Source organism: Colias philodice, chromosome 7, assembly GCF_061535455.1.
Source record: "Colias philodice isolate Cphi_HAF_F1 chromosome 7, ilColPhil1 Martin Lab GWU primary, whole genome shotgun sequence".
In the NCBI taxonomy this organism is placed as follows: domain Eukaryota; kingdom Metazoa; phylum Arthropoda; class Insecta; order Lepidoptera; family Pieridae; genus Colias; species Colias philodice.
The window spans coordinates 8135057-8152358 of NC_143092.1; the positions used below are offsets into that span (position 1 = coordinate 8135057).

At 33.8% G+C, this 17302-nt stretch overlaps 1 protein-coding gene across 2 annotated transcripts in view; it reads right to left on the reverse strand.

Moving 5' to 3' along the window:
• Positions 1 to 17302, reverse strand: part of IP3K2 (Inositol 1,4,5-triphosphate kinase 2) — a 129847-nt gene that overhangs the window by 98909 nt on the left and 13636 nt on the right. For both annotated transcript variants that reach the window (XM_089697479.1, XM_089697478.1), the window contains exons 2-3: positions 10271 to 10319; positions 9026 to 9713 (exon numbers count right to left, since the gene is read on the reverse strand). In XM_089697479.1, the coding sequence (XP_089553605.1) occupies positions 9026 to 9712 (687 nt within the window). In that variant the 5' untranslated portion in view covers position 9713; positions 10271 to 10319. The remainder of the gene's footprint in view (positions 1 to 9025; positions 9714 to 10270; positions 10320 to 17302) is intronic.

The following is a 17302-nucleotide window of genomic DNA, read 5'->3' on the forward strand; positions in this document are numbered from 1 at the left end:
TTCCTTTTTTTGAAATCAAAAGCGGATATCTCTCGAGAGGCAAATACTAACCACATAACCAAGCTTAAAAATGAGATACTTCTCCGGATATAATGCCAAAACTACACTTTAACATATTCGCAACACGTTCTCGTAAAAACCGCAAATAGCCAAAGCAATGCGCGTAAAACAATAAAGATATGACAATATAAAAATCCCTAAGTTTATTACTGTGCGAAAACGTGTTCACAATTGACATCTTTACATCGCGGTATTCATAATATTTGAGTTGGCAACATCATGACTCTATAAAGTCTGAATGTAAAGTCTATAGAATTAAATTATCTGTGGTTTTGTTAGGTAATAGCGGTAAAAATGTTATTTCGTAATATTACTTAATCAGCTTGATTGTCACAAGATGAAAGCTATTAAGCTCTCAATTTGTGACTTCGCTCTGACGAAAGAACTTTTTTTATAACTTATCGAATAATTATTAATAATATTTTCGATTTTTTGCTGTCGAGAGTTGATTGTGTTGAAAATATACCATTCCATTTTATGTGACCTTTCTAAAGCAGCATTGAAAAAAATACACATAAAATATTATGCTCTTCGTTAAAAGCTCAAGAAAAATAAGTACAAGTAACTAGGTACTTTATTTATTATATTTTTTAACCACGGTCTACTAATGGAGCAACGTAATAAAAATCTTTATTTTCATAAGCTAGTAGGTAGTTTTAAAAATGTAATAAACCGTAAGAACATTAAGAAACATTTAGGATTGCATTATTTATGCTAATATTTTTCTTATAATTTACTAGCTTTCCGCTCGCGGCTTCGCCCGCTTTGTCTAAAACATAATAAATTATATACTAAAACCTTCCTCTTGAATCACTCTATCTATTAAAAAAACCGCATCAAAATCCGTTGCGTAGTTTTAAAGATTTAAGCATACATAGGGACAGAGAAAGCGACTTTGTTTTATACTATGTAGTGATGAAGTACATAAAGTAAATTTAAATTCAATGAAACAAACAGTTATTTCATATGAAACAATCAGTTAACGCCGTCGCGCCTTACGGTCCACACGTCGCGTACAGTCTTTTTTTTCACGTAACTTACTTTTTACTCGCAAGTTTATAATTATCCCACATAGTCTCAGTTATCATTCATCACAACCGTGAAAGTGCTACAACAATCCTCAAAATCAGTGCAGTATAACTAAAGTAATATCAGATAAGTGCAATTAAACGTTATTATTTAAACGCGTTGCTAAGCCGATCACTCGCTGAGTCGCTCCGCTTCTGCGCATGACCTCACCGCGTGACTGTGCTTACACACTGTGCGGCATACTGACTGTACTGTACGTGCAAAACAAATTAATAAGTGATTTTTATAAAATAACTAGACTATATAATAACCGATTAATAAATTAACCATCCATTTATACGTGATCAAATAGTGTATAATTAATAAAACTGAATAATGTCTTCTCAAAAAAACTGCTCAGCCTGCCTCCTCGCAATCAGAGATAAAAACTATTTAACCTGCGCCTCAGAGAATTGTGATAAGTTATTTCATCTCCTCTGCGTCAGCCCAACGGCTTTGACAACAGAACAAAAGACGCGTTTTATATGTCCTAATTGTCAAGCTACATTTAAAAAAGGCGGGGATAACTCAACAACTCCGGTGCGCACTTCTGCAGTGGAGGACAATATAACCAAACGTAAGAAAATCAGTAAATTTAGTAGCCCGCAGTCTGGTTCTATGGCTGCCGTCCAACCAGCTGGGTCTCATGACATGCAAACTCTTGCCGAAGAAATGAGACTGCTCCGTCAGTCCATGTCTAGTTTTAAAGTTGACTTGGAAAGGGTTGTTACAACACTGAACAATTACCAGGCCCAACTAGAAGGAATTTCTGCAAAAATTGAGAGCCAAGACGTGAAAATTAAACTTATTGAAGAAAAGTATCGTGAAAACGAAGATCTCCAAATAACTATATCCCAACTAAAACAACAACTCGATAATAAATCACAATCCATGCTTACCAAATCTATAGAAGTGATTGGAATTGAAGAAATGCCTAACGAAAATCCCGTGCATATTGCTCTAACCTTAGCTAATAAAATTGGTTTAAACATGTCAGAGGCGGACCTTGACAATGTTTCTAGATCCGGAACACGCAGACGGCTAGAGAAGACCGATAGTAATATCCAGGATCTTACTGCTCCTCGACCGCTTACGATCCACTTTACAAGAAAATTAAAGCGTGACGAGTTTTTAAAATCCGGTAAATCAAGGAGAAATCTCGTGAGCAAGGATATAATTGGTCAAGGCCAAGAAAGAAGGGTATACATTAACGAAAGGCTCACAAGGGATAGAAGACTGTTGTTTCGTGAAGCGCGTAAATCAGCCATTACCCACTCATTCAAATATTGCTGGATCAAAAACGGAACTATTTATTTTCGAAAATATACTGGGAGCCCTGCAATTCCAATTCAATCCTATGATGACCTCCATCGGATCTGCCCTCCCAAGTCAGACTAAAAATATAAATTTGAATAATAAGATAATTAAAAGTAAAAATTTATTATTTACAGTTTTACTAGATCTAAATTTTTATTATTTTTTATTGTATAGATACTTTTGTCTCAATTTTTATAATGCCGATGAAGATATAAATCGGAGCTTGTTTACTGTACTAATCTTTTGTTGGTTGATTATTGAATCTGTTCTAAGCTTAAAATTTTACACTTTATTTACACTTCCTTGGTTATGTGAATATGCTATATTTGTTGTTGTTATTTGTACACTGTTGCTTGTCAAGCCCTGTATTAGTTTTAATTGTTTCGTGGTGTTTATGGGTTTTAAATGGTTAGTGGTCTTGAATCTGTCTCTGTTTGCATCACACTTTGGAACTATCTCATTCTTAGTTTTTTATTGTCTCTCTATGGTTTGCTGGAACTTTATTCTCTTTTCAAATTCATCTAACTATAAAAAACATAATAATGATTGACTTACGAGTTATACAGGACATAGATAGTTCCAATAATAAAATATGTCAAATTAAAGATTCACCAGAATTCTGCACAGATATTCTTTCTCATTCTGACCTCAATGTTATTGCAACCAACATAAGAAGTCTTAATAAGAATTTTGACAGCTTTTTAATAACTATGGCTCGTACCAAAATTGAATTTGACGTTATAATTCTAACCGAGTGCTGGCTGACTCCTCATTCTATCATCAACCAAATGTATAACTACAACTCGTTCCACACGTCAAAGCATAGTAATAGAGCCAGCGGAATAGTGATCTACGTAAAAAATAATTTAACAGCAATAGCAAAGGAACTCGAAATTACCGATTGTGTAAACCTATACATTGAAATAGCTGATTTCTTTTCAATCCTTGCGGTTTACAGATCACCCTCTTTAAATCCAAACCTTTTCCTTCAATCTTTATCTCAAACCTTACGTTATCAAAAAAACTTTCCTTGTCACATCTTCACCGGAGACATAAATATAGATATACTCCCCACATCACAAACACAAGATACTTCTTCTGAATATCTTTGTATCATGGCTGAACTAGGTTATGAAAGTGATATCAACGTCCCCACTCACAATAAAACATGTCTCGACCATATATTCACTAAAACTCAACTCGATAAAATTCCAATAGTTTGTAAATCAGATGTAACCGACCACGATCTTGTTATGCTGGGGATTAGTAACAGTAAACATAAAATCTCGAACTCGAAACGCATTCATAAAAAAATAAATATAGACGCAGTGAAGCAGGATCTTCTTCTGGTGGATTGGAGTCAGGTCCTTAATTGCAATTCAGCATCAGTTGCAGCCGAAACTTTCATGACGAATATTACCGACATCATAGGAAAACACTCTAGTATGAACATAATCAGCCGTTCTAAAAACACTCTAAAGCCTTGGATGACTCCAGGTTTAATCCGATGTGGTAGGCACAAAGACAAATTACATTCCGAATTGCGAAAGGACCCTGAAAACCCGATAAAAAAGCGAATTTTCTCACGCTACAGAAACTTTTACATCTCTCTCTTGCGACGTCTCAAAGATGAATTCGACAGCAAAACACTTTCTGAAAATAAAAATAACCCCCGACCTTACTGGGAAGCCATAAAACGCATAGCACATTTAAATAGCTCAAAAACTTGTTCCTCTGGCCTTTTAAATATCAAGACCGATCCTCTTGAATCGGTAAACATTTGCAACAATTATTTCTCAAATATCGGTCAAAATCTTGCTACGTCAAAGTTAAATCAATTGAATACCACAGAAGAATCTCTTGCTTCAAACTTCATTCCATCGAATTCTCCGGTTGACTCGTTCTTTTTGAATCCTACGGACGAAAAAGAAGTCCTGGACATCATTAATGGTCTTTGTAGAAATAGCGCACCAGGATACGACAATATAAATAATGATTTTATACAAAAGATAGCGAGCTGCATATTGTTACCCTTGACATCAATCATTAATCTCAGCATGTCATCAGGTGTTTTCCCGGAGGTATGGAAATCTTCGATTATTACCCCGATACATAAATCTGGTCCCGCTTCTGAACCCAGTAATTTTAGACCAATCTCTCTACTTCCCAGTTTTTCCAAAATTTTGGAAAGATGCGTAAACAAAAGATTGGTCTCTTTTCTGGAATCACATAACCTCCTAGCTGGGCATCAGTATGGCTTCCGGAAAGGAAAGTCTACTGAAAATGCCGTCTCTGAGTTAGTGAACACAATAAGCTCTTCCCTAGACAGCGGGCAGGTATGTGTCGGAGTATTTCTTGATCTCAGTAAGGCCTTCGACACCGTTTCAGTTCCAATCTTGATTAGGAAATTAGAAGGTGTCGGTATAAGAGGATGTGCACTGGATTGGTTCAGAAGCTACCTTCAGGGAAGAACGCAGCGTGTGAGAATTAACTCGTACGTTAGTTTGCCAGATTGCGTCACGTTTGGTGTCCCCCAAGGAAGCATTCTCGGACCGATCCTCTTTCTAATATATTTAAACGATCTCATTTCTCTCCCTCCTACCGATGCAAATATTATATGTTATGCAGATGATACTGCGATTTTATTTCATGGCCCGAGCTGGGCTGAAGTTTTTCATAAAAGCCAAAAAGGTATGTCCCAAATTATGTTGTGGCTTAATAATAATCTCCTCTCCCTCAATGCTACCAAGACGAAATTTCTATGCTTTCATAAAACCAGGGCATCAGCTCCTAAATCTCTCCCAAAGTTTTTCATTCACATGTGCGGTAAATCTACTCACCACGATAGCATTGGCAGCAGCTGTAATTGTGATCAAATTACCAGGTCAGATTCTATAAAATACCTTGGTGTTATACTGGACGAAAAACTCACCTTTAATGAGCATATTAACGCTATGTCAACTCGAACAAGACGCCTGATATATGTAATGAAAACTCTCAGAACCAAAGTTGATAAGCACCAACTTATGACCATATATAAGGTATTATGCCAATCATTAATAACCTACTGCATTTCTGTATGGGGAGCTGCCTCAGCCTCGGTTATTATCAAACTAGAGAGAGCTCACCGTTCCATTTTAAAAGTTATGCTGCGAAAGCCCCCATTCTATCCCACAGTGTCTCTCTACAGGGATGCTAATGTTTTAAATGTTAGAGGACTTTATATTTTACATGCAATCATCTCAATGCACAAAAAACTCTTAAAATCTAATTTTTACACAAATAATTCGAAACGGCTATTAAGAGCTCCAACCCCATTGACCAAATGTTTCTTTTCCAAACGTTTTCAAAATTTTATGTTCCCATTCTTGTATAACAAATTCAGTAAACTTGTTAACTTCCGGCAATACACATTACTCAATATTAAATCTAAATTGATAAGCATTCTAGTGTCCAAAGACTATAAGCAGACAGAACAGATCCTAAGAATACTTTAACTGTACAATTGTATAAATAAGCATATAACTTTTATTATTATTACTATGTATTACTTTAAGTGCCCATACCGTACTGATGGTCAAAGTTGCATTGTACTATACGTGTTGGACCCTATGTGAACCTCCATTTTTATTGTATAATCGTTTTATGGCCCCGCGAGACAGGCTTTGCCTAGTGCGGGGTCCGCTGTCATAATCTGTATATACTTTAATAACCTTCTTTTGGCAAATAAATATAATTTTATTTTTTATTTTTATTTTATTTTTATATTTGTAGATATATTTACTAGGTGGCCCGACAGACTGCTTAAATTTTCTGCATTATTTAACGTCTAGAGAATTAAAAGAAATACATAATATATTGGGGACTAAACTTCTGCAAAGGATTAAGCAACCAAGATATGCCAAAGGTAAAAGAACTATTTTTATTACAGAAGCCAATTACTTAAAATATACTAACTAGGCCGTGAAAGGAGGCCGACTGCGATTGACAATACGAAACCACAATTGTAACATAATATATTAGATATTATTTACAGAAAATCAAGGTTCTTAATCATTATTATTTTAAAAGTAGGTATATTATCCACATACAGTTTTGGTATTGTATGTGTAGCTCCTGTTGGTCTAAGCGTAGGTATATATAGCCTATAGGCTAGCCTTCCGTGATAAATGGGCTATCTAACACCGAAAGAATTGTTCAAATCGGTCGAGCAGTTCCTGAGATTAGCGCGTTCAAACAAAAAACTTTTCAGTTTTATAATATGTATTATAGTATAAATTTAGTCATAACATTTCAGTACAAAGCGAACAATTATGTCATTATATGTTATTTATTACGTCACTCCATTGTTGCGGAGAAAGAAAATTGGATAGAAATAAAAACTGGTTTTAACAATCGTGAAAAATCCATGTGTAATAATATCAGATAGCATTATGTAACGGATTGCCTTTGTTTATGCTTTTTATATGGGTGTAATAGCCGATATGAAAGGATATTCATGTGAGTTTTTGAGTTCTTTCAGTAATTGTTTTATAGTACCAATAGTGAGGCTATATTAAGCTTTGTGGCTATTATTAGAAATGAAATGACGTCTTTTGATAATCTTAATCATATATCCAATCATTAAGGGTAATCTTTAGTGGGGTAATTCGATAAAAACTATATTAAAAGCGGTCTTTTTATGCACAATAATAATTTTAATCCTTTATAATATAATTAAAAAGCCATATAACCTGAAACAACTAAAAATGGATCTCTTTTTAATTCTCTATCACATTCATCGTAGACATAGGTACATATCTCCGTAAGTGATTTTTATATACTTAAGCTTTTTAACGAAAACATCAAGCTATAATTAATATATTAGTTTCAATTATGTTTAAATTTTTGTAATTCATGATGTAATACGATTAAATACGTAATTGAATTCTAAAATATAAAAAAATAATGTAGAAATGTTTTAAGAATAGAAAAAATTCGATCACGAGGCGGGATTCGAAAAAAAACTAATTGTATTTCATAACTGTAAAACAAAATAAACAAGATAATATTGTATAGAGTACTGAATTAATACGAACCAATTGTTTACAACTAAATAACGGAAGTGGGCATCCGCTATGTGACATACAGTTAGCTAAAATCCCGCGGATTGGGTTACAGTTCAATAGCTAAGGTCACTTTGTTGTAGGACAATGAACGGTCGTTACTGCACTATGAGGAACGTATCTGTTAAATTACAAATATAGGTAGGTATTTATTATTTAGGTTATGGGATAAGACTCAAAAAACTCAAACATTTATATATGTATTTACTTCTTCTAGGAGCACTTTTGAATCGTCATTTATTAACATATTTTTAACATTTACCACCGATTCGGAAAGCAGTATCTATGGAGAAGAATCGGCAAGAAACTCCATAGTTGCTCTTTTATAAATCATGTCAATATTACAATTTAATTTAACAAGGCAGGGTTTTGATTTTGAAAATATAGTAGAGCTTCTAAGAAATGTAATTTTATTTTTATAAGCATATACTCTAAAATATTGTGTTGATTCTCTTGATAGATCCACTTGACCTTTATCTCTCTCATTACTTATATATAATCAGAATCTGTTAACTATTTCCATAAAAACATACGTATATTAATAGTAAAAAGATTTTACAATAGGTATATTTTAATCATTCCTTATTTAGGGGTAACCTTCCAAAATTAGGCCGCTCTTTCTAGTCAAAAATATCGCGGTACGTTCCATTATATGGTAGAGCTTTTTTGAACGAAGAGGAAAGCTTATGTTAAATTAATTTGGGTTACTTTTTTTCTTTCATCCTATTTATTACTAATAGTATTTATTTTTCATACTTACGACCACAGTATTACAACATGACATAGATTCTAAAAGCATAAGGTAGGTAATATTTAAGTACTTTGTCAACTGTTAAAAACATTGTATCCTAATTGTAATTCAAAAGGCATACCTATCGAGTTAAAATAAAAATGGTAATCTGCATAGTTACACAATATTTTCCATAATTCAACATTGAATCGTAATCTTTATCTTAAATATTCAGCATTCAAATTTAATGACAAAAAATAAACAATTACTTAAATGGACCGTGATATATCATTGAAGCCGGTTTAGCTAAAATTTAAACAATCTATTGACGTCATTAGGAGGTGATTGATCGAATAGTGATTGTAATGATTAAATAATATTTCGCTCATTTATTTGTTTGTTTGTCCGTTCGCACGTTGCGTAACGGGACTCCATGAGACATTGTTTACGTATTTAGTTGAGATGATTTTGCACTATATTTTATGTCAGTAAGAGATTTTCTTATCCACATAATAATTGTTATTCTTCGTGTATTCGTGTATTTCGATATATGTCGATCTGGCGTAAAAATAAGTTAGGTTTTTTTTAAATCCTTAATTTAATATTTTATTATAAATACTGTATAGGTACCTATTGGCAGTTTCAATGATTTTTGCCTTACTTAATACCAAGTAGATATATTATTTCATACTACTACCTTTTAAATTAAACCTTATTTTATTAAAATAAAATCAGCAAATCTTACCTTCTTTTGCAGCGGGGGAGATTCGAATTCCTCATCATCGCGGCTGGACAGAGTGGAACAGGAAGAGCAGGCGGAGTCCGCAGACAGCGATCTCGACCTGAGCCAGTCCACCTCCTCCTCCGTGGCTCCCACCGCGATCCCGTCCGAATAGTCACTGACCACCACGCTCGGGGTCCTCACACAGCGCCCTCGCGTCTCACACCCCTCACTACCCCGCCGTCCGATCTCCACCACGTTCGCCTCTATGAGGGTCCTCTCCCGACGGGGTGACATCGCGTCCGGCGGCGGGGTGACGTCGCGGGGGTGCGAGTGCCGCCTCCGGGGCTCCAGCTCGACCGCGGAATCGTCGCTCAAGTCACGGCTTCTGCGCCTGACGGCGGCGCGGTCGTCATCGTCCGACGAGCTGATGTCCTCCGTGGGCGTGACCGCTCGCGGCAGGCGCAGGTACTGCATGGGCCCCGGCTCGAAGCGCTTGAGCAGCTCGGAGACGCGCGGCTGCGTGTGGCGGGGGGAGCGCGCGGCAGTGTCGCTCTGCCGGCGGACGGGCGCCGTCTGCCCGCGCGCGTGCTCGGGCAGCTCGGGCGCAACTCCCGCGCCGAGCTTCAAGTAAAACAAACTGTGGTTCAGTGCTTTCTCGCGCAGAATGCGGCGGAAGTCTTCCGGCGGCGGCTGCTCTAGGCGCGGCATCCTGGAAAAAATTTGTTATTCAATGTAAATTAGGATATTTCTTTCCAGAAGTCTACTTTTTGTGTGCGACATTTGCGTACTGTTTTCACGGATGAACAATCATTCATTTAAATAATTTTGCATAAACACTAATTACTACATTGAGACAATTAATTAAGCAACAGCAATAGCTTAACAAATATTCTATACCAGAAATACTATAAGTACTTATATAAAAACTTCAATATACAAAGTTTGATCAAGGCTGCACAAAAAACCTTTACATTAACGTAAGTAATTGCAAAAAAAAACATTCTACATACTTAACATCTCAATATGTTTATCTGGTAGTCAAAATTTTCGACGTGAATAACTCATTGAAGTAAGCGAGACAAATGTAAGGAAAAACGATTACGACTCAAAAATTCCTTCGAACCTTGAAGGAATGTTTACTCAGGCCTTACATTATGCATACAGTACTTCGTAATCCGTAACACTATTTTACATTTGCTCCCAATGACGCAAATATTATTCACGTGTAAGTACTTAGAAACGAAATAAAATGTTCAATGGTTTTACCTTATTTATTTTACTCCTTTTTGCCTCCACGAAGTAATAGCCATGCAACCTAGAAAAAAAACGAACAACTTTAATCACTCAGAAAAAATAAAAGAATCATTTTTTATCTAAGCTCTAGATATAATAAGTAGGAATATTTTTAAATAAATTATTAAAGTGCGTAGGTAGATAGATAATGTCTATTGACCATAAAAACCTAAGTTCTTTTATTATAATAATCGTAAAAAAATATAGTATCTATTCATGTTAATTATTTACTATTTATTCATACATTATAAACCAACACTACATTACTGAAGCTGTGGAAAGTGGGAAGTGTCAATGTGAATAACAGAAAATCTTTAATTATCTATTTTAAGAAACTAACTTATTAAATAGATCGCATAGAAGATCGAAAGGCAACTACAATGCAAGCAGACAGACATTTCAGTCTTCACACATACGAGTACATATTGATAGAAAATAGTGGTATTAACACAGATCACAGAAACTCTATGAGTGGTAATTTGGAACGAACCTTTATATTTAAAAAGAATTTATTTAATTTCTCCCAAATCATTACCTATATACCTTTTTAAGGAACTATTACCGACAATAAAACAGAAATGGATTAACTATTTTCAAAATGAATAATACGATAGTGCCCCTGGGCCACGGCCGGTTGGACGACGAGTAGGGATGGACCTGCGCGTGCTACGAGACAATAATAAAATTGGTAAGAGACCGCTCAGGACCGGGGAAGGTGGTGAGTTCTCGTCTCAGAGGCCACCCACTTCGGGATTTCAGTACCATAGGAGTAAGTATAATGCCCCAAAACATTTACATTGAATCCATACATAATTGTGATATTATTTTCTATAATCGCAGTAATTATTTGATAACTAGTCTCTTTCTAGATCGATATAATATAATTGCACAACTATGATACAGTTTAAACGTAAAACCTTTCAACAATGATGAGAACAATAGCTGTAATCATCTCATGTCACGACTTAAATAACTTGCTGATATAATTTACCCGACTGTCTAAATAGAGGAGTAATGTTATAAGGGTTCTTATGTAGGCAATTAGTGACGCTATTGACAGCAATTATTGTTGAAAGTTATATTAAAAAGCTTATGAATGTATTGGCCATAGTGGTCCATGCTGGTCAAGTTCGGGTTATTTGAAAACACAATACCTAGACAACTACCTATTTGAATAAGCCAATTTTATAACTAGGCTTTTCCTTTATTCATTGGAGAAATGGTTATGAGAACAATATATAAAAAACTACAATTTGAAATTTTGTAAATTCATTCTGTCTCGAACTTTTCGATAGAGAACTTAACCACTAAATCATCAATATAAGGACATAGTACTTAATCTACCACAAAATCGAATTGAAAGGAAAATACATTTTGAAGATTATCAGGAAATACATAAATAACAAGGAAAAATAATCTTCCTCAACATTATGAATTGTTTCTGCAAATAAGATGCAAAATAGTCATAAAAATCGGTTTCAGTTGATGTAAATCTTTGTGACTGCAGTCGAGGTTCTTTCCTGATTATTGTGACTTATACTCGTATAATAAATAATAAATAAATTTGGTATGCGTACTAGACTTTAATTAAAAATAAAAAAAATACATCAAAAGTTCAAGGAAAGCAAAATTTCTTACCACAATGTGCATTTTTTTTGCGTTGCGGTTATAGGTAAAGTGGTAAAGTGTGTTGCTGTTTATTTATATAAAATTAATTAATATTTGTGCGCTTTAATTATTTTTTATTAAATGTACGCAAAACCTACATTAAAAAAATGATGTTAAACTTTTTAGAGATATCTATTTAATTGGATAATGTTTATAATATGAAAGAATTAAAAAGTAAAACAAAGCTTGTTTTCAGAGGTTTGTTTTTATAATTTACTGAATGAATTATGTGAATTACGTTTATTACGTAATATATTTTGTAACAGGTAAATAAGTTTTAACATAAACAAATGAATTTAATATTCACTTTCTTATCCATTGTGTGCGTATAACATTGTTTATCTATTTATCTTAATTACTTGCATTAGTTTTATATCCTTTATCATTTATTTATTTATACTAGATAATAGATTACATAAAGATGAGACCATAAGCTCTGATTGTGTTTTAAATATTTGACAACACAAATCTCATAATCGCAATTTAACATTTAGGTATTTTCATTATATTAGTTCTTGGCATAGAAACTAGTATTCATGAAATTGATGAGAATTTTCTGGACTGAAACTTGTATTTTTTACGTATTCTAGGAATAAAATGAATGTTTATTTGTATGTTCTTTATAGAGCTATTCATTTGATCATGTTATGATCAGGCAAAGTGTTGTTGTATGTGGCATGAGCCCACGAAGGTTTCTGAGTTGGTATCTATCCGACCAATCTTCGACAGTGTACCACAGGCAGAACCAAGGTGCGAAGCTAGTTTATAATATTATTGAGGCTTAACTATTGTTTGTTTAATATTTGATACATCAAGATTCAGGCGGATTCATTCGACAGGGCAGACATAACAATTGTAGTCGTTTTGACTATTGACTCTACGTAACTATATTATATTTACATTATGTGGCTCTACTAACGACAAAGACAAGAAGTTACGAATTCTGTGAACTTTAGGCCAGTACAAAAGTAATCTAAAATAGAATAAACAGCAATCTCCTACTTCCAAACAGGAAAATAGAGAATATAACCTTCAATAGTACAGAAAAACCGCACATTTGAGTGCCACCATGAAATGGAGGCGTATAAGAATGACGCAAATGCATCTTTGTGTACACTTGCTACACGCGCTGTGATACTGTTATCGATAACATGAAACGAGAATATGTCGCTTGTTATCCTATTTAGGTGCTTTTTTATATTTAACCTAGGAATAAACATATAACTACATCATACATAAAGTTCTTACAGCAAGAATTCAACTTATTTATTTTGCCTTAATTTGCAGGATGCAGGATATAATACAGTTTATGTATTCACGTCTTTATTGTAATGCCGGCTTTTTGAAGTAATTAACTAATAAGCATATATTTCGCCTAATTTCTACGATCGATCGTTGTAATCGTGCAAGCCTGTTACATAGCATAGGTATGAAATACATTATATTTTTTAATTCCTAATAAATAAACACTTAGTTAGGTACTTATTAAAATTAGAAAATAATGTTTAATTTTTTGCATCTATTCTTACATACCTTTTCGCTATGTATAATGTACATTAAAAGATAAATTATTTTAATTAGACATTAGGACTCATTTATTAAGTTTAATTAATTATTTTCTATAAATAATTCAAACTATTTTAATTCTATGCATTCTAAATTACGATTTACGTAAGTGCCGACGTAAATTATAGTGATTTTTTATTATTATCATGAATATTATAAATGGCTAACATAAAACATTATGGCATCGTGTTTTTTTTTATAGCTGGGGCCGTATTATGGCCTCTTATTTCCAGACAGTACGCCGTGAATTGAACTGACTGGCAAATTCATATTATTGCATTGCAATATCCAAGGCTGGTTATTGCGACCATGATATGATTTGCAGTCAGTACATAAGTACCTATGTATAACGAACATAATTTAGTAGAAAAAAGTATAGGCTATGTTCCTACGTTTTGCTTTTTTTTATATAATGTCCAAAAATTAGTTTTATGTAAGACGGAACATAACGAAAAATCTGTCCTATTTCTTACGTTTTGAAAGATTCATATCTTATTTTAATAATTAAGGTATGACAAAAAAGAAAACGTAGGAACATGGCTAAAGTTACCATAAATTAATAGTAAAAATATATTTTTCTAGTTGCACAATCCAGGGAAGAAACAGAGGACTACGTTTGTATGGAAAAACGGCTCTTTTGTGTTGTGTGCTATAATAACTTGGCTCACCATCTACGCATTTGTTTGAAGATAATCATTGCCTGGTGCGGGAACTAATGAATTTTATAAGTGTACTAGCGACCCGCCCCGGCTTCGCACGGGTGCAATGCTGATACTAAATACACTACAGAAAAATTGTGAACGTTGTATAGGTATAAAAATATAGCGGCCCGCTCCGGCCTCCGTCATCGCACGGGTATAAAATACATAGCCGGGCGGCCGCAAGCGCTACGTCCTGCAATTTTTAAATCTGTAATATCTTCGAAAATATTCACTTAAATCATACGGTGTAAAGGGCCATATAGATCTATATTAAATGAACAATGTATCCATGGTATTTAATTGGTTAAGGATTAATGCTGTATTGGTTAAAATCGCTTCGAAAATTAGCCATTATTTGTCGTAAAAAGTAAATGACAAAAAAAAGTTATTGTGGGTTATCCATAAGAGATAGACATATACCATCGCGGACTTTTCTGTAGACCTTTTCAATGTGTATAATACTTAGTACATTATTTTGATAAAACTCGTAGGGTTCAGCCTGCGTTTGCAATGTAAGCGGAATAAATGTAATTTTTTACGACATCACATTAGAAACCTCAAAAATAACAGTACTTCTCCACTACTTAATGGATCTTATTATACATATAAACCTTCCTCTTGAATCACTCTATCTATTAAAAAAACCGCATCAAAATCCGTTGCGTAGTTTCAAAGATTTAAGCGTACAAAGGGACATAGGGACATAGGGACAGGGAAAGCGACTTTGTTTTATACTATGTAGTGATATTTGTATACTTTAAGATCCTATAAATACTAGGTATGTAAAGTTATAAACCAGTTTTTAAAGTGAAACTTTTATTACATCGTCTCAAAATTTTTGGTCTGTGTAGCGCATGTCGCGTGTATCGCGGCTGCCGAGTAGGTATACCTACTCGGCAGCCGACCGACACGCGACATGCGCTACACAAAGCAGTGTTCGGAACCGTTCGAACAGTTTCACTTTTACCGTGGTTTCATAAAACCACACAACATTTTTTTTTATAATTTTTCAAACGTTAAATCTCTCGATTATTATCTACCTATCAATTTAAATAACATTAGGTACGCTATCTATTTCAAAATGAAACAAAGCTTATATGGTAAATATACAACTGATAAACATACTCAAACAAATATTTTTATTACACAATATTATTATAAATTGTGAAAACCCAGTAAGTATCAAGAAAGAAGAGAAAAGAAATGTTTTTTTCCAGCAGAATTTTAGAAATTGTTGAAATCCCAATAAGTAAGCCACTCACATAAAATTGTCGCCCTAGTACGAACTAGGGCGACAATTTATACGAATTACCATATACGTATGGGCACTAACCAGTGACCGACGCGGACGACGGTGGGCCGACGATTTTATTTGATGACACTTCGATGGATGTTCAATGTCATTGAAAATACATACAATAATTTTCTACTCTTTATAACAGCATCTTAATCGTAACAACCCTAATGACTTATAACTTAATCAATATACTAAAAACATGTTGACTGTTAACAGTTAGAAAACTAAATACTCAAGATGGCAGACAGTGTAAATTTTTACCTAATATAAGTTCAAATTTAGCTAATTGAAGTGCCTGAATGAGCGCTTATATTGTGACTGCATTCAATTAATAGAATTGTAATATATAAAAAGTTGTCTTAATTTTTTTTTTTTTTGTCTTTTAGTTATTTTACACATTCAATGATAACCGTGTCAGAAAAAATCAAGAATTTTTTTTTTATAAAATCAATTAAAGTTCTATTTCTGGTTACACTAAATAACGCGTTTATCACATGCAACTAAAAACCGAATTCTATAAATAAATCCAATTAATTACACATGAAGCGTTAGAAAAAAGGCTATACAGTAAAATGCCACATCCATAAATAATGTTACACAGAGTCGATGTGTCCTCGCTCTGACGTCAAAGCCAGCCTTGCGGCGGAGTAAGGGCATCACTTCGAATTGCCTAATTCACACACTAATACAATAAATTGCTGACAATTTTATCACATTTCCGTTTGAATGTTATCCAATCAATATGTAGCAGGGAAATGAGGAGAGAATTATTGTAACTTTGTTTAGTAACACTACTTTTTGTTAAAAGACGTAATAAACAGCATTCGATATATTCCGTAATTTCGTGGTTTTTATAAGGGTTTCGTAAAATCTCTGACATCCTTTCCTGCGACAGATCACTAATATTTGTATTGAAATACAAATATCATACACGAGGCGGGATTCGAACCCGCGTCGTCTGCGTGGCGAAATAGTTGATGTATAAAAAGCATTTACTTAAATGCCATAAAACCAAAATATCAAATACATACATCATTCTAATTTATTTAATATTTTCCAGCCCCAATTATACAGTTATATTTATACTTTAAGATAGGTTCTTTTAATGATCATTACTAGATACAATTTGAATGCATTTAACATAATATAATCGTATATCAAATAATCTTTTTTTAATTTATAATGTAGCAATTGACGTCATCAAATTAATTTATATATTTTTATATGAATATTTTTCTTACGAGATTTAATTAATTGTTGAGATACCTACCTAATTTGTTCTAAATATACTTATATAATCTCTATCCTTTTCTCTTTATATTATTAGAATATTTTTTATCGTTTTATACTGTAAAGTAAACAATATTTGCCTAAAACTCAGCTCCATTTTTACATAGTTCAAATCCTGATGACGACATGAAACTCCGAATTATGAAAAGCATGCTTACTGAATAGTTATAATGATGATGAGTCAAATAGTGGATTATAAATACTTTTAAATAAATAAATTTAACAAGTTAATGTGCATTTTTCTTTTTGTTTTATTTCAGACTAGCTGTGCCCCGCGGTTTTACCCGCAGTGCTCCGTTCCTGTTTGTCATAGCGCGATGATACAATATGTAGAACCTATACTATAGCCTTCCTCGATGAATGGGCTATCTAACACCGAAATAATTTTTCAAATCGGACCAGTAGGCTCTGAGATAAGCGAGTTCAAACAAACAAACAAACTCTTCAGCTTTATAACTTTGTAAGTGTTAAGTAATATATATA